Source organism: Notamacropus eugenii, chromosome 1, assembly GCF_028372415.1.
Source record: "Notamacropus eugenii isolate mMacEug1 chromosome 1, mMacEug1.pri_v2, whole genome shotgun sequence".
NCBI lineage: Eukaryota > Metazoa > Chordata > Mammalia > Diprotodontia > Macropodidae > Notamacropus > Notamacropus eugenii.
In genome coordinates this window covers 267,603,068-267,628,055 of record NC_092872.1, presented here as the reverse complement: position 1 = coordinate 267,628,055, position 24,988 = coordinate 267,603,068, and the positions used below count along the sequence as shown (strand labels likewise).

The 24,988-nt window shown below is 39.9% G+C and overlaps 1 protein-coding gene across 4 annotated transcripts in view; it reads left to right on the top strand.

The window, feature by feature from the left end:
* Positions 1-24,988, top strand: part of ARID5B (AT-rich interaction domain 5B) — a 203,639-nt gene that overhangs the window by 18,077 nt on the left and 160,574 nt on the right. For all 4 annotated transcript variants that reach the window (XM_072628859.1, XM_072628861.1, XM_072628860.1 and 1 more), the window contains one exon: positions 19,287-19,512. In XM_072628859.1, the coding sequence (XP_072484960.1) occupies positions 19,287-19,512 (226 nt within the window). The remainder of the gene's footprint in view (positions 1-19,286; positions 19,513-24,988) is intronic.

Here is a 24,988-nt window from a genome sequence, read left to right as displayed (position 1 = left end):
TAACCAGGCCTTTTCAAGTTTATGGCCAGGGGTATTAAAGTCCTATTGGGGGGTTGGGGGGATAGGAGTCCTGACTAAAATAGATAGAGTTTATATTTCTATAAAGCATTATAGCTTTATGCTTTAAATGTGTTAGGCCTCCCTCCCTTCCTCTCTCTTACAGAAAGAACAGACCCATTGGCTGGCCCCATGCATCTCTCTGTTCTGGGCCAATCCAGCATGGAGTAACTGCTGTACTGAATTCAAATGAGAACTGGGTCATGCTATTCTACTAACCAAATTGCACCCAAATTGAACATACAGGGGGCGTCAATACAGACAATAATGGAGCCCTTTATGTCTAAGTGAAATATACAGATATATTATCCTCTGTGAATGTAGTCCATAATAGTCTAATTGTATTTTGTCCTCCTCAGGGTGAGTGTGTATTCAGCAACAATGTGCTAGCATATAAAATATGCATCCCTAGCCATCTACCCTGGTGAAGGTTTCAATAACAAGGCTGAAGATGTTTTTTAAATGTAAATTATGAAGATGAGATAAATAGAAGACAGTGTCTTTTATAATTATCAACAGTGGTCGAGTCTTCCTGTTTGGTTTTATTTCATTTTTTTGAGCCCGAGTCCTGTTCATCTATTCACATATTTGAAGTTCCTAGATCATTACTTCAGCAAAGCCCTGAGCAGGTGTTCAAATCACTTGTGACCTCTAGAATTCTGTTAATGACCCCTCAAAGCAATGGCGTGAAAGCGTTCTCAGCATGTTAGAATACACAGACATCTCAGTTGGCTTCATTTTTTTTTTTTAAGGCTTTCTCATTCCTCTTTCGAAAGGGAAGAGAAACCTTGTCTCAGTACCATCTCTTGGAGAAGTAGCTATGGTAAAAAGGAATTCACAACTTGCTTATAGGCAGCTTGGGTCCAGCAGGTTGGCTGGGCAAAGTGCCTTTTAAAAATGGCTCTTTGAAGAGGGGTGGGGGAGGAGAAAGAAATGATGCTTTCAACTTTTCCTTCGAGGTGAGGTGTCGCTGGGTGCTGAGTCAGGTAACAAATGACAGCTCCTTTGGTAGCTAGGATGGTTGCTTAGACAACAGTGAGAGGATATTTCTGTGTGATGGCTTTTCCTCCCAGATCCACACTTCCCCCATCAGTCTTTTCCTTTCGAAAATGACTAACGTTACGCTTTTTTAAACCAATAAAGAAATGGTTTTTTTCTGGAAACAGTTTGACCTTTTCCTTGCTACATATTCATTCATCCCACCTAGGTTCTGCTAAGCAACATGGATGCTCAGGGCATTGCGCCAGCTGGTGTGGCAGCTAGAATAGGCATGGTAAATAGCTCCTGTCCTCGGGGAGCTTATATCTGGCCAAGGGAGAGATCTGGACCTACAAGGGACCTCAGAAGCAGTTTTGCCAACCCTCCCCCCACCCCAACCTTGCATTTTACAGATGAAGGAGGCTCAGTCTCATAGAGGCTGTGACTAGTCCAAGGTCACAAAGTCAGTAAGCATGAGGGGTACAATTTGAATCTAAATCTTTTGACTCCAGTTACACCATACAATATGGGTTCCTATGTGTACATGAATAAATGCCATCACAGGCCATGATAAAAGCTATTGCCTGGTAGAAAATCCTCTTTGTCTTTACCTTCTACCCTGTTCTGAAAGATAGGATTGGATTGTAATATGGTCCAGTTTAAAATGTTCCAGGCCTCCAGGAGACAGGGGCTCTTCCCTTGGATATTTTAAAGATTTCAAAGTTCGGACAACTACTCAGAGCATTTTCTGATAGTTCAACACTCTCAGTGGCTGGAAACTAATTGAATTCCCAGGCCCAGCTGAAACACTTTTTCTTATCACCAACCGAGTTTCATTGTTGGGGAGGAAAATACCCCAAACTTATAAAAATGCTTTTCACTGAAAGCCCTTTCTGCAGGACCCTGTCTCCTTATTACCTGGCTCCTTTGCTGGGAATTGAGAGGCAACCAGATCTAGTGGAAAGAAACCTGAATTGACAATCCCAGGGGCTGGATTTGAATCCTGGACCTGCAATTTCATAGTTGCGTGGTCTTGGATAAGTTGTTTTACTTCCCTAGGTCTCAATTTCCCTTTCTATAAAAGGAAGGTGTTGGACTGGAGAGCCTCTGAGTTCCTTTCTAACTTTGATGCTGCTTGTTCCCCCCAACCCCCTTTCCTTCTCTCCTTCCTCCTCTTTCTTCCCAACTTGGCTTTTAAAAATGAGTTCTCCTTGGGTGGTTTTTTCCTTCTCTGATAATGGGCATATAATTAGGGATGACATAAATAGTAGATGGCAGGTTTCTTTAATCTCTTAAGATTTGTTAATCTTACTATATGTCAACAAACACGACTTGGTCTTTTCTTTACCTAATGTCTATATCGGGAGTTCAGAGCATTTTCCTGGAGAGGGGCTAAGTGTAACAAGATGGCAGATTTTTGCCAAATGAAGTAGGAAGGAGGAGCAGAAAATATCAGACAAGGTTAGTTAATCTCTAGTTTTTGGAAAACAAAATGGCTCTTTTCTCCCCACCCCGACCTCAAGAGAAGCATTGGAAAAATGCTTAAATGACTGCAGAAATGACCTTAGTATTCTGTCTGGACTTAGTTGGGTAGATTAGGCTTAAGAGCTGGAAATATTCAGTAGGATTTCCAAACTAAGTAGTTCATAGGTTCATAGTTCATAGTTCCCATGGAACTTCAAGGGACGTCAGAAGCTCTTGGGTTCAAGCTCCTACAGATGAAGAAACTGAGGCCCAGGGAGGTTGATTTGTCCAGGGTTGTATGAGAGTAGTAAACCATCAGAGATAAGCTTTGAACAGTGGCCTTGTATGTTTGAAGGAGACTATCAATTCAACATGAAATGACTTATTCCTTGGGCTTAGCCAAGACTCAAGAGCAGCTGTCCCTCCATCCTTGATATCATGTTGAAGATATGCCCCCTATTTCTGTTCTAGGAGGCATAGGTTGACTCTTGACAAAGGGCTAATGAAATAACTGTGTGCTTTTAAGAGTTTGAGAGTCGGGCAAGTGCTAGTAAATAAGCCAGTTTCTATTTTTAATGGCGAAGTTGACTCAGCCAGTGGCTCCTGCCATGGTGGGTGTACCTTTGTCAATGACTGAGTATCACTCGAAAATGGTTTGGGGACAACTATGAACTTTACCATTCTTATCATAAGAACAAATCTCAGTAACGGTGGGAGGAGGACAATCAGTGACCTTTTCAGGAAGGAGAATGGAACCATTGTAGCCAAAAACAAAATACCTCCCCCTCTCACCTTTTTTACAAAATTGGATGGTAATTGAGACATATGAATTCCTGAAGGGAAGTAGGGGCAGATATATCTAAGTTCCTTGAGGAATCATGAAAATTAGCATACCCAAATCTGGCACCAAAAAATTGAACCTACTGTAGTATTATTCCACCATGTCTGATATTTTCAAGCATGTATTTCATGGACTTCCAGCAAACATTTATTGAGATCTTGCCCTGTGGCTAGGTATTGTGGGGAAACAGATGATTAATTCCCCAACTCTGCCTTCAAGGAGTTGACCTTTTATGAGTCCTACAGCTAGGAGATTTTATGGTGGTGGTTGTTGCTGCTTTAGATTTAGAGCTAGAAGGGACCTTAAATCATTGAACCTGACCTCCTCATTTTACAGATGAGGAAATTGAGGCCAGGAAAAGCTAGGTGGCTTGCCCATGTTCACATAGAAAGTAAATATCAGAGGCAAAACTTGAACCCAGTTTCTCCTCATTCAATACACCATATGTCTTTTGCTTTGGGATTAATTTATTATTAGGATTAAAAGGTATATTGTAATTCCATGAGTCCATCTTCCAACACCATACAGGAGTCCCTGTTAAGAAGTAAATATCTATTCTCTACTTGAATACTTCTAGATACAGGAAGCTCCCTACCTTGTAAATCAGCTCATCCCATAGTTGAATCACTCTTTCTTGGACTGCGTTAGAATCTGCCTTCTGGTAACTTCCACTATTACTCCTGTGTTTACCTCCTGGAGCTATTCAAGATGTATATGATCCTTCTTTTATGGGACTACTTTGGACATGTTGAGGGCAGTGAATCCTGGCCTCCCTTTGATGGAAGAGCTAGCCACAAAGCTTTGTGTTAAATTGCTGCTGTCCCAGCTTCTAATAAGAGCTGATATTTTTTTGTAGTACTCTGAGGTTTGCAAAGTATTTTATTCACCACAAATCAGTGAAGTAAGTGGTTTAAGTACTACTGCCTCCATTTAACGAATGAAACAGTAGAGACTTTTTTGAAGTTAGTGACTTACCTAAGGTCACTAGGAAACTAGTAAGTGTTCAAGGCAGGACTGACCTTTCTTTCTCTCCATCCAGTGCTCACTTTAACTCTGCCTCCTTTGGCTAGAAGAACAAAGGTGACCAAATGTGGTTGCAAATTGGCTCTTGTAATCCCAAGAATTTGGTTTTTTTAGTACACAATATTTTTACAAACTGAAAAGCTTTTGATTGAAGCTGAAATCATTTACCCTGGTAGAATATATCATTAGTATTGGAAAAATTGAAACTTAAAAAATATGAAGCGCTTCTGAGTAATCCAATATAGGGTAATTACATTATTAAATAAAGCTGTGGGTCTCACATTATTCCATTGGCATTGAACACATAAGGATAATGACATGAGCTGCTCAGAGTGAACAGGGAAGAACTGGAAGACAAGAAGAAACATGTCTAAATCACATGTTTGTATTTAAGTGGAGCTTACACAAAACACAAAAAGTTTGACTTGTTTCTACATTAAAGCTTCCTAAATAGCCTTAATATACCTGTGCCATTAGCTAGCCAAGCAAAGACTCTGGGGCTGCCTGTTGAAATTTTGAGCCCTTCAGACCCATGAGATAATCCCAAGATGTTGGATTTTACTTAAGGCCTCCTCTGAGACCTCAGAAGAACAGATATAAAGCTGACAGAAAACTTTGGTGTCATCTTGTCCAACTCCTTTATTTCCTGTGGTCCAGCCCACTAGCCCCCTGTGCTCTGGGATTGAGCAGAGAGAGTCCAATTCAGGGGGCTACTCCCAGAATGTCTCTCTTTGACTCATATTGCCCCTAACCAGAATTTACCCTGGGCACATATCTAAAAATATGCCTGTTTCCTCAGATAGGAAAAAAAAGTTTTACATTCTGTAGAACCACATAAGGTAGTAAATATATGTATATCTATATATTGGGTACAGGATAACCTTCATTTCATACCCCTCCCCCAAATATAGAAGCCACAGTGGACTCATAGGAAACAATCAGCGCTATTCTCTTTATCCTGTGGACTTTATCCCAAAGTTCTCTAGAATAACTTCCCTCTGATTTAGTTGCTCCCTTGGGAGGGAACTGAACCTAGAGTTAGCAGTGGGTCAGCCTCTTCCCTGTCCTCCATATTCTGATGGGTTTTATTGTCCTATAAGATTCTATACAGCCTCCCCAAACTTGTCGGGCCACCCTGTGGTTTGGCAACCCCTCATAAAGGAAATAAATTTACCATTATTAGGTAACACACAGACCCCATAGAGACCCTTGGAGTTCGGACTCCTCCTGAAAGGAGCGTTGGATGTGCTAGGCAGGCAACTCCACTCTTCCCCTCTTACTGGATCCATACTTGATAAGGCTTGTTCCCTTGCTCCTCTGTACCATGGTTTTAGACCAATGCCCTTGATTCTCCTAGGACCAGAAGCCCCATGCACAATCCTTTTCTCTCCTAGAGGCACACTGCTCATCAAATCCCACATCTCTCAGTAGAAGGCCAGATCCACGAACTCAAACTAGAATTTACTTGTGAGGCACCCTACAGGTTTTACCTAGCATTACCAAGTATTACTTAGACAATCTTCCCTTCTTAGACTGAAAGTCTAGGTTACAGGACTCTTGAAGTTGGCGCTACTAGCAGGGTGACCTTCACACCTAATCACTGGGCTTTCTTCCTGATAGTGACAAGTGGGCCTGAGAGGTCAACATATTGATTTTCACTCATTTCCTTGAGGTGGAAATTGTCTTTTGCTTCCTTTTGCATTCCTAGTGTTTAGCACAGTGCCTGGCACGCAGTAGGAGCTTAATGAATATTTACTGATTGACTGATGAAAGCTTAGGACAAGAATTTGATATTATCAGGAACTATACTCTTGGTCTACTTATTAATAGCCCCGAGGTGGCTATTAACAGCTCCTTATGGAGCCTGTACAGAAAACAAACAGTGCTTGTAGAATCTCTTTTATTGACCAGGAAAAGGTGGTATCTCCCTCTAAAATAGGCCATGCCACAATAATGAGAGCTAACCAATTCATGTGGTTCTTGGACCATTCTCTCCCCATTAATGAATAGCATTCTCTGGAAGGTCCAGAGAGGGACAGGAAGACACAAAACCAACCAATTCATCTTGGGGGCAACCCCTGTCACTCAGATGTCCTTTGTTGTTCAGTCATTTCAGTTGTGTCTGACTCTTCATGACGCCGTTTAGGGTTTTCTTGGCAAATATACCACAGTGGTTTTGCCATTTATTTTTCCAGCTTATTGTATAGATGTGGAAACTGAGGCAAATAGGGCTAAGGGACTTGCCCAGGGTCACACAGAGAATAAGTATCTGAGGTCAGATTTGAACTCAGGAAGGTGAGTCATCCTGACTCCAGACCTGGCACTCTGTCTACCATGTTGCCTAGCTTCCTAGATGTCCTTCATCCTCTCAAAATACTACTAATAGAAATATCCACATGCCTTTCATAGACAGATGTTTTCAGAAATCCAAGTAAAGGCTTGCTCCTGTGAATGTATATTTAAAACCTTTTTAGTAAAATTGAAAATATTCAAAAATATTTTCCTTTAAAGCCCTTTCCAGACTTTTGGAAAATCTCCTTGGAAAGGTGAATAATTGCCAAAAAGGTTTTTCTTATGGAAATGGATTAAAGGTGATAACCACATATAATTCTGGTCTGGTACATATCATTCTTCCTCACCTATCTGAAATAATTAGCGTAGTGAGAACCTGCCCTTAATTTGGATAGGATTAAGAAATCTATGGAAAGGAAGAGGGCTCTTTGTTTGACTCTGGGAGGGAGGAGAAGATCAGTGATTAGGTTGCTCAGCCTTTGGAATATTAACCTAGAACTGTATTGTTAAATGTTGTGTTTTGCTTGTTCAAGATTTCTATACCTGAAATACAGTTGTGGCTGAGAGTCACATTGGAGGGCATGGGGCGCTCTACCAGTCTGGACATTTCTCTCACTGTACTAGAAATGGTGTGGATATGGATTAATGTTAAATTGAATAATGTTTCTGACAGACATTAGCCTACACAAAAAGTATAGTATCAGTATTAATGTATTTTTTTTCTTTGACTATACTCTTAGCTCATCAAGTGTGGTATCATGAAAAAAGTACTAGATTTGAGTCCAAGAACCTAGGTTTGAACTGTAGCTCTGCAACTTATTACTTTTGTGATTTGTTTGCAAGTTAATGTCTCAGGGCCTCATTTTCATCACCTGTAAAGTGAGGAGGGATAGAGTAGATAAGATTAGTGGTCCTTCCAGCTCTAAATCTTTTTACCTGTGATTCCAAAATTTATTTGACTCCCTACCTACAGAGGGGAAAAATGAGGCCCAGAGAGGCTAAGTGTTTTGTCCAACGTCACACAGTAGCAGTCCCAGGACTTGAATTCAGGTCTTTGACACCACTTAACCAAATGCAGTAGCCCATTTCCATCCAGTTGGGGCACAAGGCTATGGGTGTTTTGGCCACAGCAATTCACAAAGATTGAATTTTGAGATCTTCATTGGCAGAGGGATTACCCACAAAGACAGCATAGAACCTATGCCTGTGCATAGGAAAAAAATCAAAATATTCAAAAAAAATTTCCTCTTTGGTTTTGGTAGCACATCTACACACATAACTTCCAAGGAGTCTTTTCTTTGTGCAGTAGAGTATCTGTTAATTTGCATACTAAGGTCAAGAGTCATATTCCTGGTAAGTGAGTGTAGAAGCTGTGAAAATGACCTTGTTTGAGTCATTCCTCAGTGAGTAAACATGCTAAAAGAAAATTCTCAAAAGAATTACAAGCTACCAAAAAAAGAGAGTGCTCCAAATCACTAAAGAGAAATGCAAATCAAAGCAAATCTGAGGAAACTGACAAATATGGCAAAAGGTAGACATAGTGAAAGTTGAAGTGTCTGTGGAAAGACACTTGGTGAAGTTGTGAAATGGTTCAGTTATTCTGGAAATCATTTTGAAATTATGGGAAGAAAATGACTAACAAGTTCATATCTTTGACCCAGAAATCCTGCTGGAAGGCATATCCCCCAAGGAAGGCACAGATGGGGAGAGGTGGTGAAATGGTCCTCTATACAACAAAATATTGATAACAGCCATTTTTGAAGGAACCAAGAATTGCAAATACAACAGTCACCCATTGATTGGTGGATCACTAAACAAATTGTGGTACATGAATGGTACTGTTTCATGTGAAATAACAAAATATGAAGAATACAAAGAAACATGGCATGCATTTGGAAATGAAAGTGATATAAAACCCCCAAATTCCAATAATTTTTTAAAAAAGAAAGTCACCTTGTCTACAGTCTACTGAAGTATGTAGCATAAGAGCCTTGTGAAGTTTTGTTGCTTGTTTTTGTTGCAAAATGTGTGAATGTGTGTTTGTGTATAGAGAGAAAAAGAGAGGTTGTGTTTATTTTTTTGAGGGGTGTAAGTAATGAAAGAGTCAAAACTTAAACTTGTCTCATTGTCTATTTATATATATTTATATATATATTCTATGAACACCCATGGGTGTGGACATTTGGACTAAGAACAAGAGAATAGTCGCACTCCAGCTTTGAAGTTCACACCAGGGTTAGGTGAGTGCTGGTTTTCTCACTAAGGTACATCAGCACTGGGACTGATCTTGAGGAGCGCAAGCCCCTTCTCTGTTTATTAGAGGCTTTTGCCTTTCATATCAGACCCTCAGCAGCTGGGCTTGACTAAGCTTTGGTCCCTAGGATAAAGTTTGGTGTTTCCAGTAAAAATTATTTTCAACAATTTAAAAAAAAAGAAGGGCCAGGATAAATGGAAGAATTCAACAATGGGATTGTTGGTTAATCAGGCAACTTTTAAGGGTGGATAGTTGGCAAGTTGTATTTTTCCTGTGATATTAGTTGCTGTTCAACGGAACAGGTTGAAATTAGGCATTATTTTACATTAGCATGATTTTATGTATTTAGGAACATAAAATATTTATGATTTTTTGAATTAGTTCTTTGATATGCAAATGCAGTTAGCTATAATGTGAATTATTGTCTTCTGCTTGACAGACAAACCAACACCAAACCTACCTGTATAATCAAATGATGTATGTAGATGGGTGTCTGGCATGTTACCTGACTAAATTGACTTGCTCTACTTTTCAAGGAGTTGACAAATATTGGACCTCATAGGGCTCTGAGAGGATGGGCCTTTTCAAATTGGGGCATCCATCTTGGAAAAGGGAAGAGTCATCTCTGCTTCTTTTTGACCCCAGCTGCTTTGCCCTTGGCACGTGACTATGAGGCATCATTATAGGTGTCTGGCTGGCTTATACTCCGCTGGGCTGTAGCTTTTCCTGTTCCTGCCTTTGCCTCTGTTGGTAGTGTGTGGGTTCCTGACTAATCCGAGATTTATAGGGTCATGGGACCATGAGGTTTTAAAGGTCAAAAGTTTTCTCAGAGATCATCAGTCAGATCCTAGATTTAGAACTAGAAGGGATCTCAGTTGGAGTTGAGCCATTCTGATAGTTGAGTGAATCTCCCCTTAGAGATTTACAGGAAGACATAGAGACAAGTGTCAGATGAGACAAGAAGGCTTGGAGAAGAGAAGTGCATATATTAAAGAGATCATAGGTTCATCACAGTACCACACACACCATTGGTAGTTAAGTGACTTGTCCAAAGCCACACAACTAGGAAATGGTGTATTTGTGCATTTAATTGCTGGCTGATAGCCACTGTGGGCACACTACAAACCCAACCTGCTTTTTTCTTAGTTACCTTTCCCCTTCCCTTTCCCGCTCTCCTTTTGTTAATGTCTCCTCTGGTTGTTGACCTGGCTAGAATTTGTGCTAGATTTGGACTCTATACTGCTTTGGTTTACATCAGTTATCACTGATTATTAGATTGTGAGCTTCTTGAAGAGAGAGACCATCTTTTGCTTCTTGTAGTATCTTATTGTGATAGTACTTATCACAATGCTGAGGGAATAGTAGGCTCTTAATAATGTTTATTGATTGACTGGTCAGTTTTCCTTTGTGTGACATGATCTCAAAGATGTCTTCTACATTTCAGATGCTGTGGAGACAGTGGTGGGGTGGGGTTTAAAAGGGAGGCTCAGGGCCTCACTATATTGCTGGTAGACTGTATATTTACTACTACCATGGCAGTAGTCAAAGAGGAGAGGGATTCTGGTATTTAGAGCTGCCAGTGATCTCAGAGATAATCTAGGCTCTAGACCTGTAATCTCCATCACAGGTTAAATTCTGTAAACCTAGAGGCCTAAACGACCCCTTTGGTGTGTTCTCTGTGCTGCATTTTTTGTTGTTTCAGTCATGTCCTACTCTCTGTGACCCCATTTTGGCAGAGATTGGAGAGGTTTACTATTTCTGTCTCCATCTTATTTTATAAATGAGGAAACTGAGGCAGATAGAGTTAAGGGACTGGGCCAAAGTCACACAACTAGTAAGTGTCTGAGGCCAGATTTAAATTCAGCACCTCCTGACTCCAGGGCCTTGCTGCCCTATTGTTATGGGTTGTGTAGATGTTCCCTGTAAGTGAGGTTAAGTGATTGGTCCAAAGCCACATAGTCCATCAAAGGACAGTGGGAGAGACAAATGGTAGGCATGAAGACAACATTTTGCTGGGAAGTTTTGCTGGAGAAACAGAGGAAGCAACTGCTGATGCCTGCCCTACCCTGAAGATACTTATCATTTACTCTGCATGTATCTTGTGCATATCTAGTAATTGATAGTTTCTCCCATTAGATTGTGAGCTTCTTGAGGGCAGGAGATGTTTTTGTTTTTCTGTACCCAGCATTTAGCACAGTGCTAGACATATTAAATACGTAATACTGCCTAAGATCTCATCAGAGAAACATGACCTGAAAGGCAGGGGGGGCAGTCATGTGGCTACAGCAAGGGATGATGGATGACCATGATGGTCCATCAAAGATACCATGTAGATCATTAGTAGATGGAAACAGAAACTGAATTGGGTTCTCCTGACTCTCATTCAAGTGTTCTTTCCCCTAGATTATTCTGTGTCTTTTGGAGGAGAAAGAATTTTGCCACATCAAGAGCGCAGCTTTTTTTAAGTTGAGGACTCTTGTTAGAGAGGAAATAAAAGTGGATAAGAAGACAGGGTAGGAGGGGCCTTTGTATATGGTGGAAGGCTCTGGATGCCAGACAGTGAAGTAGTAACTTGGTATAAGTCAATAAGAAATCTTCAAATTCTTTTTTTCAGAAATCTTCAAATTCTTTAATGAGGACATACTGTGATAAAGTGTTTTAAACTTAGTGGTGGGCAGAGTAGATTAGAGTATTAGACTGACTGGAGGCAAGGGAACCTCTCTTTTAAGAAGTTGCAGTTACCCAGATGTCCAGTGGTATAGACTTGGTTTGGAAATAAATGAAAACCTTCCATGAAAAGCACTTGATTATTGATGGTATATGAGGGGCAAAGAAAAAGAGGGAGGCAGAGGTATCTCCAAGTTTCTGGAAATGGAGAATGATATTAGCATTACATATGGGGAAGGTGGAAAAGTGAAGATCATCTATGGAAGAAAAGCTTGGTTTTCCATCTGTTGAATGTTGGAAGCACTCTCTCCTGCTAAAGGATCACACTGCTCCCCTGGTGGGGGAGGTCCTCCCTGGGGTCTCCATGTCTTTGGTTAGCCCAGGGATTCTTTGAACAACTCTATCCCCATCCAGGACAATGAATGTGGCTTTGTGCCTGACCTGCGTGGTCCACTTAACCACGTGTATCCAGCACCTGGGTAGTACTCTATGGGAGTGAAACCTTTTGTTATTATAGTTCCCCTGTTGATACATAGTGTTCATATGATAACAATGAAAGAATGGGAAGGGAGAGTGAATGCTGATTGAGAGAGAATGTGAAAGACTGAACAAAGCCCACTAAGTTACTGAGGCCTGAAAGAAAGAGAAAATTCAGTGGCTGATGAAACAAAAGAGTAAGAAGGTCAACCAGGTTGGTGAAAGCAGCAGGATGCCAAAAGGTGTGATTCCCCAGAGACAATGAGGTGGAACAGTGTTGGGCTTGATATTGGGAGTACCCAGTCCAAATCCAACCTCAGACATTTCCTATAGCTGTGCAACCCTTAGCAAGTCAATCTGTCTCCCAGTCCTTCAATTTCTTCATTCTAGAAAAAGAGGAAGTTAACGCTGGCTTCCTTGTTATTTCTCCAACTAGACATTCCATTTGTGGACTGTGCATTTTCACTGGCTAGCCATCCCACATCCCCAAAACTCTTTCCCTCCTCACCTCCACCTCCTGCCTTCCTGTGAGTCTTAGCTCATTCTACCTTCAATACAAAGCCTCTCCTGAACTACCTTAATGCTAGTCCTTTCGCTCTGTTGATTATCTCCAATTTTTCCTGATTGTATCATGTTTGTACAGAGCTGTTTGTGTGTCTCCTCTACCAATAGAGCAGAGGTTTTTGGTTTTTAGTTTGGTTTTACCTTTCTCTGCATCCTCCAAGCACTTGTTCCTGGCACACAGTAGGCACTTAAAAAGTGCTTCTTGACTGAATGATCTCTGAAGTCCCACTCAACTCTTATGTTCTTTCCTTTTGTCATTCCTGTGAACTCATCAGTATGTATCTCTAGTAATAGTCCTGTATTGAACACTTCATTGTCCTCCTGCAAGTTCCTCTATCATTTTTCTTCTTGGGCTAAATCACCAAAAGAGAGATGAGCTTTCTGAATTCTCCATTGTGCTGGTAACACCCTTGCCTCATTACTGCCATTGAGCTTTTACCTTTTCCAGGAGACCCCCATGGGTCTAACCACTCTAAATTATATGCTTGTAGGTCATTAGAAATCTGAGCTAGCATATAGACAAGATGTTAGGTGAGTCCTGGGAACTAGAGAAAGAGCGTTGGGAATCAGTCATAAATGTGATGAGTGTGGTAGTCAAAGACACGAAACAAGCATGGTTTTTTCGAACAGATGAATGTCGGAAGGAAAGAGCAGAGGGTCAAAGACAACATCAAGAACAGATAAAGAAAGAAAAAGATCAAAGAAGTGAGACAGGGAATGATCAGGGAGATGGAAGAATTTCATTTGAATTCAAAAATTAATTGCCTGCCATGTTGGCCCCTGAGAATAGGTAGAACAACAAGAATGAAAGACTCTTCCAGCTGAGGGGATGAGGGGGTAGGGTCAGTAGATACAGAAAGTACACAACTAAATAAATACAAAGTTATTTCAGTAGAATGGGAGCACTATCCTGGAGGTGAGGTATCAGAAGGTGATATCTGAACTCTAGGAGGAGTTATCTATGCTGTACTTTGAGAGAAACTGGGACTTTGTGAGGTCGAATTAAAGAGGGGAAGGGCATTTTAGACATTGGGGACCATATGTGCAAAGACACTGGAGTGGGAGATAGAATATTATGTTAAAGCAAAAGCTTTCTTGAGGCCAATTTGATCAGAATGGAGAGGTAGATTGGAGATAGGAACAAAATAAAAGCAGGGAGACCAAGTAGGAGGCTCTGTTAGGAGGCCAAGAGAACTGTCACAGGTCTAGACTTAAAAAAAAAAAAGTTGAGAGAAGGGGATAGATGGAAGAGATCTTATGAAGGTAGGATTTGGTACCTGATTGACTATGGGAGGTGTGGGAGAAGAGGAGAAGGAAAGGTCAAGAATTAACTCTAAGGTTGTGAGCTTGGGTTACTAGAAGGATGGCAAGGGACCTCAACAGAAATACAAAAGTTTAGAGAAAGGATGAATTTTGAGGAAAATGTAATGAGTTCCACTTTGGACATATTAAATTTGACATGTCTATAAGACATACCTTTGGAGATGTACAATACGCAGTTGATGATGAGATAATGATAGGGGAGGTGGAATGGAGGTCTTTGATGAGCTCACCAAGGAAGAACCTGAAGACTAGGGGTACATAACCTGGGGCCTGTTGGCCTTTTTAAAAAATATTTTGATAACTATATTTTAATAGTTTGTTTCCTTTATAATCCTATGTATTGTTTTTAATGAATTTAACAATTTTATTCTTTGATGGTAAGCTTCATCAGACTGCTGGTGGGGTTCATGACAAAAAAAAAGATCAAGAATCCCTGTTGTAAGGGTAGAAAAAAAAGAAAGGGGCCCAGAATTGAACTCTGGTATGTATGATGAACTGACAAAAGAGAAGAAATTGTCAACCAGGTAGAAGGAAAACCAAGAGGGGATAGCTTAGGGGAGCCAAGGAAGGAGATGTCTAAGAGGAAGGAGGCATTGACTGTCAGATATTGAGGAAGGATCTAGTAGAATGAAGAAAGAAGAAGGGCCATTGGATTTAGCAGTTGAGATTGTTGTTGACCTTGGAGAGAGCAGCTTTAGTTGAGTGTTGGGAGATGAGGCATTGAGAAGTGAGAACCAGTATAGTGAAGGAAGACTGAACTGAAGAATTTTAGGAAAGCAATGATGGTTAACATTGCTACTGAGGGACAAAAGAATACCTGATGGATACAACATGCTACATTGAGAGGAGCATTGAACTAGGAAGCCAGGGGCTATGGGTTCTGGTCCCAGTTCTGCCACTGGCTACTTAGGAGACCTTGGTCTTCTCATCTCTAAAAGGAAGGCATTGGACTAGACGAATGATCTTTAAGTGTCCTAGTTCTTATAATTCTGATTCTGTGATTTGGCTCAAAGTAGTGTCATTACTGATGAGAGATAAGGAACAGGTGCCATTTTGTAAGGGGGCTGCCCCCAGTGCCTGGAATGCTTTATGTCCTTATTTCTGCCTCTTGGAAGCTCTGGTTTCTTCTAAAATGCAGTTCAAGTATCACCTTTCTTTCCTGGTTCCCTCAGCTGCTGGTTTCCCCCATCCCTGTAATACCATCTATCTGTTTAGCATATATTTGTATGTTTATATATTTACTCTCCAGTTAGCTGTAAGCTCCCTGAGGACAAGTAATATTTTGTACTTTGTATCCCAGTACCTAGTAGTGCCTGCCACATAGTAGGTGCTTAATTAATGTTCATTCATTGATTGGTAGTTACAGAGTATGGTATACTGGATAAACTGACCTCCATATCATAAATATTGTATTCAAGTCTTCATCCTCATCTTTTTCCCTCCAGAACTTTAGATTCTGCCCCTGGGATGTAGGGTACTAATAAGTGGGCTTTTGCCACATTTTGCCCATAGCCACACCTCCAGATCACTTCTCAGTCACCATTTCCAAACTATGGCCCTGCACAAGAATCCTCCAGCTCCTCTCTGCTGTGGCCTTCCACCATCTGAGTCCTTGAGGGCAGCTTTTGTCTTGCTTGTATGTAGAAGCACAAAAGTAAGCGTGCCTTCCTTCTTTCCTTCCTTCCTTCCTTCCTTCCTTCCTTCCTTCCTTCCTTCCTTCCTCCCTCCCTTCCTTCCTTCCTTCCTTCCTTCCTTCCTTCCTTCCTTCCTTCCTTCCTTCCTTCCTTCCTTCTTAGTAATATGGGAATAATAATGTCTTCACTATGTTTTCATGAAAATCAAATATATACAGAAATCTCATCTTCTATAGCAAGCCTTCCCCAACCTCCCTTACTTTCTGTGTCTTCCCTTTTTTAATTGTTTCATATTTATCCTGTATATAACTCACTTTGTATATGTTTGTTTTCATGTTGTCTCCCTCATTAGATTGTAAACCCCTTGAGGTCAGGGCCTGTGTTTTGCATCTTTTTGTATCCTCAGCACTTAGCACAGTGCCTGGCACAAAATGGACACTATATGTTTACTGCTTGATGACTTGAAATAAAGCTCCAGATCTAGAAAGGACCTCAGGAAGCACCAAGTTCAATTCCCTCATTTAACAGATGAGGAAACCAAGGACTAGAATTTGAATCCAGGTCCTCTGACTCCAAAGTCAAGAAAGAGTCCTCTATCCATGTGTATAGAGATTGGGACTAGTCCCTTAGATTTCCTGGACATAGGGAATAATACCCAGCGGAGGAAACTCCCTCTACCAATTCAGGCTGGCCCCTTTTGGTCAGCTTTTATCATTAGATATTTCCTTGGGTTACTGACGGATTAACGGACTTGCCCAGTGTCAGTCAGTCAAGAAACAGTTTATTTAAGTGTTTACTATGTGCATGTGCCAGATATTGTGTTAAACTCTGGTGAAATAAAGAAAAGCAAAAACAGAGTCTGGTATGTGTTAGAGGCAAGACTTGAAACTAGGGTTTCTTGACTTTGAGTGACTTTCTTTCACTGTGCACCATTACATATTCTCTCTCTCTCTCTCTCTCTCTCTCCCCCCTCCCTCCCTCCCTCTCTCTCTCCCCCTCATACATACATGCATATGTATGTGTATGTGCACACATATACATGTGTATATTTTATATGTCATGCTTATGGATGCTGATTGAATTCAGTTCACATTGATGAAACTGTAGTGTGTCCTTTTAGGAGAGCAATGTGAACTTCATGTTCCCTTTGTATTGTCCTCAGGTACATCAGCGATGTTTGTCTAGGGCTAATACCTGGTTTGCTGAGGGCTAATGTAATTGTGTGATGAGTGTGCTAAGATTCCTTTCTTGGAGGTTCATACTCACCCAGGGACTGGAAGAGCATTAATAGCCTGAGTCAGCGCTTGCCTTTGTGGCTTAGTTGTCACTGAGAATAATAAAACTGAACATGCAGTTTGGGGCTGGAAAGTAATGTTTCCTGGGACCGCTTCATATGTGTGTATGTATGTATATATGCATGCATGGGATGCTTTTTTTTTTTTTTGCTTTGTTTTCCTTATCAGATTTCCTTCTTTCCTTCTAAATTCTGTCTTTGGACAATGTGGTAGGGCCAGTTTCTCTGAATCCACAGTGAAATAGACTAGTGGTTTCACAATTTAACTATTTTTGGGTTTATGAGTTGCCTGCAGACGGGTGTTTTTTATGTCTGTTTGTGTGCCTGTATATGTGAGAATGAGCCACTGATATCTCTGGGTTGAATCTTGAAAAATGAGCTTATTCACCAATGACAGAAGAAGGGCTACGTTTTTTTCTTAGTTAATAAATGATTTGTTTGGCTTGCTTTGTATAGCAGCCAGAGCTAGTCATACCATTTCTTGGAAAGTATCTGAAGCAACTGGTAATTGAAATGATAATCATTTGATCATACCAGGGTTATGTGAAAATAATACTTATCCCCCAACATGTCTGATCTGGGGAGCCATATTTTATGGCAACTGATGCTAGAAAACATTTTTCTAATGTTGAGGGTGATATATTGTGAGACTTCATTATCTGCTCGTGCATTCTAAACAAGGCTTCCACAGTGTTCTGTCCAGGAACTGTGAAGTCAGCTTTGATGCACCACCCAGCCTGAATTTTTATTCTGGCATTTAATAATCACCATGTAATAGCGATGAAATGCACGGCAACTACAGATCTTTTATTTCAAGAGGATGGTGTAATGAAATTGGATGAAATCATCCGTTGAAATTCTCCTTTATAGTATGCCCCATTGTTTACAAAGTATTGAAAAATGTTCATAAACAGAAGATAAAAACACCGTTTCTATTGTCTCCCATTTAGCGGAAGTTCATACTTAATAGCGATAAGGAAAGGGATTCCATTACAAAAGTTTATTTTTTTTCAAGCACACAAACATACATTTCATTTCTGATGAAATATTTATTATTTTGCTGCAGTGTAATAGACGCTGTGCTCAGAAAGCAGTTTGGAATTGAATGAGGAAAAATGAAATTTGACATCTTTTTTCTTAAGCTAGGAGTCCATATTGTGGTGAGCTTATCTCAGTAACCTTTTGTTTGTTTGTTTCCCATTGGGTAACGTATGTGTGTGTAAATGTGTCTAAAGGGTGGGGAAGGCAGAATCAACTCTGCCTTTTGTTTAACAACCTCGAGACATCTCTCTGTTGGGTGGAAAAAATGTTGATAGCAGAGATATCACAGACTCTTAAAGGGTTTCACAGTTCCAGCTTTCTTCTGAAATGGGAAACGAAAAGAAGTTAGAAGACAGTTCAAGCTGAAATGTCACATGTTTCAAATATTTAAGTTAAGACCAGAGAGTTTATCTTCTGACACCCTTCCCAACTCATCTTTCTTTGGGGGGGGAGGTTTCTGTTACATGCAGAGAGATTTATTAACTTACTTTATACATTCTGAGCAAGAAGACTTGATTGTTTCCTGGAAGCAATTAGATACACTTAAAATTCAAATGCATTTTCCATAGGAGAGTCTAAGTTTAAACTGGTTTTTTTTTAGAATCATGAGCTTCCCCTCCCCCCATTTAAAAAAATAAGTTCATTTCTCAACTTACAAAGATTTTAAGAAATATGAGAATGTGTAAGTTTTGTTCGGTGGGAAAAACATAACATTTATGGAGTATTTCTTTTGGGATTACATCACAGTTTTATTTAATTTTTAGGACAAAAGTTAAATTCAATATTTGTGTATAAGCCAAGGGAAAATGTACCATAAACATAGGAATTTTCTGGTGAGTCAGAGTTCCAAGAATCCCAGATTTACTTAGTCCATTTATATGAGGACTGGCTAACCATTAGTCATCTGGCCCTCTTTTTTTACATTTGTAGTTAATTGCACCTAAAATGCTAGCTTTCACTCAAGGCTTTGGATCCACGGAAGAATCAACACTAAGAATTGCCATTAGGGTTACTGCCTTGATATTCTTGAGTATTTTTGATCATATACATTTTTCCCTAAGTCAGCAGCTAATGGTGTCATTGAAAGGCTATAAAAATAAAAATGAGTTATTGAATGTTCTTTGATACAGAAGGAAAAATCTCTCTCTCTCTCTCCCTCTCTCTCTCTCTCTCTCTCTCTCTCTCTCTCTCTCTCTCTCTCTCTCTCTCTCTCTCACACACACACACACACACACACACACACACTCACCCACCCAAATTATGGTCTATCTCTGCAAAGCTTGCCCAATTCAAATGGTATGTCAGCCAAGACTGCTCTGCCATTCACTTTGGACTTGGAAATTACATTTTGGTTTCTTCTTTGACAACTGATTTTAGGATGAAGTTATTGCAGTTTCCGAAAAGGTAATTGTGAAGCTTGAAGACCTGATCAAGTGGGCCCATTCAGATTTCTCCAAGTGGAAGTGTGGTCTTCGGGCTGGGCCAGTAAAACTTGAAGAATTGAGCAGGAATGGACAGAAGGAAGCTTTACTCAAATACAGGCAGTCCACCTTGAACAGCGGTCTCAACTTCAAAGACGTCCTAAAGGAAAAGGCAGATCTTGGTAAATAGAGTTTCCATTCTTAAATCTGGCATGTGTCGATGGGAGGTGGTGGTGGGATGCATACCTGTGTGGTGGCATGTCTTTGGGGACTGCTTAGAAAGACTTGTGGTCTCCAGTCTTCTGTCATACTGGGACATGTGTAGTTCCCCAGGTCTGGATGTTGATCCTGAACACAAATGGGCATAGGAACACATTACTTACATTTACAGCAAACACTTAATGAGTTCCTACTGTGTGAAATTGTGTCCTCCTTGCTATGGAGGCTACCAAAAATTGAGGAATCCTGCCGGAGGATCTTAGATGTAAATCAGGAGGGGAGTTTTGGAGATCATCTATAGTGTAGGGTTGCTTAACTTTTTTTGATTACAGAATATTTGGCAGTCTAATGACACTGATGAACCCTTTCTTGGAATAATGTTGTTGTTTTTAATTCATAATTGAATTAAATGGTAAATTTCAGTTAGACGCTAATAAAAATAAAGGTCATAGATCCCCTGAAATCTATCCATATCCATATCCAGGTCTATTCATAGACCCTTTGGTATCTGTAGACCCCAGGTTAAAAGCCCCTAATCTAGTCTGATCCCTTCTTTCATCTAGTCTGATCTGGTCCTTTTTAAGAACCAGAGAGGTAATATAGCTTGTCCAGTCTCATGCAGCTAGTAAGCAGACAAAAAAAAATTCAAACCTAGTTCTATTGATTTAGAGTTTGAAAGCTGAATGATTTGCCCGGGATCCCATAGCAAGTATGTGGAGGACATGGGACCTGACTCTTAAGTCTTCCTGATACCAAGGCTGGTGCTGTAGTCACTAGACCATGCTCTCTTTTTAATCAGATATTACCTACATTAAAAAGTTGAATCTATTAATAATTCCTCTGTCTGGATAATGATCCCCATTTTCTGAAGAGGTTCCTTCTTCATTCAGAACTGGCTGTTTTTCCAGTTCTTTGTAATCAGCTCTATTATTGCAGACTTTTTAATGTTTGATCCTTCTTTGGGTTGAGGAATCCACTGTGTCTGCTGGAAGGCATTGAAGTCTTCATCTTTCAGGTGCAGTGCTCCCATGGAAAATCCAGCATATGCCCGGATGTGTATATACACTGTTATGGGAAGTTTAAAAGTTACGGAGTGTATCTCTTGACTGGGCACCCCAGTATTCTGATTTTTAACCTCAAAACTGCCAAGGACAATCTAGCCCATTATCCTTCTCACTTTAGGTGACTTATGAATTATACTGAGATTTTGACACAACAGCCCAGTCTCGCTGCCATTGTTCTGTGTTTCCCTTAAAGCTAAAAATCTTTTTTTTACTTTTTTGGTTGTTTTTTTTTCCTTTTTCCTGTGTGATGGAATATACTGTTACTAACAAACAGACCAGCAGGAAACCCCTGGGAGACAGGAGGATATGTAGCTGGTATTTCATCAGGAAGCCGGTACATTTTTATACCAGGATTTATTCTTAATCAAGGCATTATGAATGAAAACAAACAAAAAATTCAACCCTTCCACTGTAGCAGATAGTTTAGTGTTTTTATTCTTTAATATTCATTTTGTAAAAGCTTCATTGCTTTGCTATTTGGATCATTTTTCAAAGGGCCATGCCCAGCACCAAAAATTTTAAATGCCTTCCGTACCCTTTTGATTTAAGTACTTTTAATTAAGGCATGGTGTTGAACACAGGGTAGGAGCTTAATAAATTTTTCTTTAGGAGTTTGGACCCTGGATTAGCCTAGAATATCTACATTTGATCTGACCTACAGTTTAGTACAAAAGAAGATAAAGCAAAGACCTAGGGAGCTGCTTAGGAATTCATCCTCTGGTGGGTGGCAAGTCACTATAACTCAAATTTTTTTTTTTTTTAGCAGAATTCCCTTTAAGGATAGGATTTGGGGCCTTGAAATTCCACTCAGTTGGTATGAGCTGTGGGGAATTCAAGACATCACTTTTGTAATTGGAATGCACACTGTGTCATAATAATGTGCAAAGAGAAACAAAAACTTTCCTTAATGTAATGTAGCTTCCCTTTATCTCTCTGATCTGTGGTTTTCAAGTCTACATTGTCTGGATTTCTCTGGAGGAGATCGCTGGTGTCATCTGCTAGGCACCCATTCCTGTCCCTACACCTTTACAATGTACTTTCTCCCTAGCTTTTTCCCTTCTCCAGGTGCGTCTTCAAAATATTTGCAATCTGCTCCTTTCTTTGCATACAGCGATTTTCTTATCTACCTTTCTCCTCATCCCGTATTGTTCATGGAGCTTCACCTACTCACTCCACGACTTTCCTTGGTATTACCAAAGAGAGGAGATGAACTGCATGAAAATTTAAGACCTTTTCTTTTTCCTTCTGGTGGAAGGAAGCAAAAATGGACACTTCTCACCTTTCTGGGAGTAAAGGAAAACTCCAGTGTTTTCTTTAATTACTTAGACCTTTCATCCTGTTTTGTATTGTTTTACATAAATAAGTAAACGAACAAAAGAACGAATAAATAAACAAATGAGTACGTTGCCCTTTAAGGAATGGATTTTTTTTTTTAAGCATACAAATCTAATTAAAGAACCCAGACTGTTCTCTTAGGTAGAACAAGCTCCCTTTAATCCTCATGTGTCTCACTTCCTGCCTCTTCCTGAATAGGAAAAACAAGAGGGTTCTTACAAATTGTGTCTGCCAACCAGTTTCTGCTCTGCAAAGAGAAACTCAGCTAGCTCCCATAGACTGTTCTCATTCAAATGACAACAGGTATTCTGCTCAGCTCCTCCCTCTTTCCTTCTGGGTAATATTTGCCTGTGTATGTTGGAGTATTTTAAATCTCTGGAGTTTCCATTGGTGAAAATGACAACAGACCTGAGCAGGGGAAAGAACAGGGCCAAGAATCGAGCCCAATTCCTTAGAGAGAAAGAGTCCGGGGCTCCCTCATCCCTCTTACTGGCTCTTCTTGCTTCTTTTTTCCCCAAAGTCCAGCATGAAACCAGACTGAGACTTGACTTGCTGAGCTGCCTTTTCCTCCCTTCTTTTATTCAGTTTCTTTAAAAAAAATAAAAAAAACAATATATAAAAATAGAATGACTAAGGAATGTATTATTCATAAGCATAATGAATACAAGAACCTGTTTTTCTAGAAGAATTGGGCTGATTAAATCGCTCGCTACACAGGCCTCTAGTTATTTATTTTTGTCGTTAGAATTACAGTACTTAGCTTTTGTAATAAAGTGGCCTCGATCCCCATATTTGGTAGGGTAGTGGGAGATTGGTGAATGAGGAATTATTTCATTTTCCCAAATTTTAGTAACTATACTGTAGAAACACAATTGGTTAAACATGGAAAACTTGCATTTTTATATTCTTTCAGCTGTAGTTTGAAAATAAATTCAAATTATTTTCTATATTACTGTTTCTTACAGAGCACCTTTAAGTGAGGTCTGAGAGCTTCAGTGCAAGCTTTATTGGCCTATAAATATGTCATTATAGTTGGACTACATTTATATGCTTTGGATTGTTGTTTAAGCCAAGAAAATATGTCTCTACAGGTTGACTTTGTATTGAAACCCTTTGAGGCATACAAGAGAATGTATTTTAGGCTAAGGTTATTAAAACAGCATTTTCATTTTTTGTGCAGCAGACTCATTGTCAATTATGTTGCCACAAACTGTCTGTGGATAGGCAGTTATGGATGGTTTCATCTCTAAATGTGTCTTTAGAAAGAGAAATAAAAGATAGAAGGGTCTGAGCTGAAATTGAGAAAAGGGACCAAGATGGTGGCAAATGGGTGTGGGCATTTAGTCTTAAGAAAGAATTCTCTGGGTTAAGTTTCTATATCTAAGGCTTGTCCAATTTAGTTGAGAAGAAAGGAATGAGGGAAGGAAGAAAGAACGAAAAAGAGGGAGGGAGGGAAGGAAGGAAAGAAAGGGGAAACAAAAAGAAAGATAAATGTACTCTGATTTTTCATATCCCTTCTCTGCCCCTGAAGCTGCAGTTGTGGTTGGCACATTCACAAGATGTCACATCATACACCCCGACCGTTTACATCATTGACTTCCTTTGAGAATCCCGCTGTTTTCCAAACACTGTCCTAGGAGTCGTTTCTGATCACCTTCAGGCATAGGAGATGAAAAACGATAGCCTAGAACCCAGTCAGATGGCTTGTTTCAGTCTCTGTAGGTCTGACGTGGACAAGACTCAAATAAATGAAAAGACTACACTGTGGGGCCACCTTCCTCCCCTGTGGGAAGATACAACAAAAAGATATTTGCTAGAGATGTTGGGCTCTGCTCAGTTGAAATGGTTTTCGTAGGTCACTGTGTATGTCCTCTTACATTTTTAATACCTTTCCTTTTATTTTGGCCTTAAGCCACCAGGGATTCTCAACTGTGGTTCTTGAACTTAAAAAAAGAAAAATTTGATAATTATATTTCATTATAATTAGTTTTCTTTGTAATGCCGTATTTATGCATTTCAAGAACCTTATTCTGAGAAGGGTCCATAGGTCTCACCCAACTGCCCAGAAGGTCCAGGACACACAAAAAAAATTAAACCAACTTTAACCATAGCCCTTATTGGGTGACCTCCACATCTGAAAAGAGATCTGTTGTGATGAGGAAACCTGAACTTGAAATTAATACATCATCACTTTGGTTCCTGATTATTTTTAACACCATTGCTTACCCTACTTTGCACAATCCGGATGTTCTCGAGAATGTGGGTAGGGCTGTTCTGCTAAACATTTTTGATGCCAGCAGTTTCTCCCAAAAACCTCCCTCCCCTCACCCCCACTGAAATATTCACTATGAAGTTATATATCTGTGTGGCAATTTTCCATGTGAAAATGAGCTTAATTTTCTCTCTTTTGTGCCAACATTTTCTTGGTTCCCCCTGGGCCATCATTTATGGGTTCTGTCGATAGTGTTTCCAGTACAGATTTGTTTGGGCGTTGCTAAATCTATATGATTGCCATGGAAAACTGTAATATCATTCCTGCCCAGAAAATTGACTCAATGCTTCAAGTACTTTGAAAAATGCGACTTGATTGGGTAACACTTCCCTTCCTGAAGGTGGAGGTGGATGAAGCATGATGTCAGTTTCCTTATTTTTCTTTTCTTACTTATCATGATCAGAAAATATTTATCTTTTGTCTTTATCCTGTTGATGTCACTGACTATGGTTCTATAGCTGGGGTTCTTAGCCTATGATCTGTGAACTTAAAAAAATTTATAATTGCATTTCAATATAATTGGTTTCCTTTGAAATTCTCTGTATTTTATTTTAGCATTTAAAAACCATTCTTCTGAGTAAGGGCCCATCCATTTTCCCAGATTGCTAAAGAAGACCATGACACCCAAAAAGTTAAGAACCTCTGGTCTCTTGCATCATCTTTAGATGGTGACTGTGTTCGTTCAGACAGTGTATAATTCATTTATAATTCATGGGACTCTTTTGCTTTTCAGGAGGACTTTATACATGGATATTAGACTAAATGAAT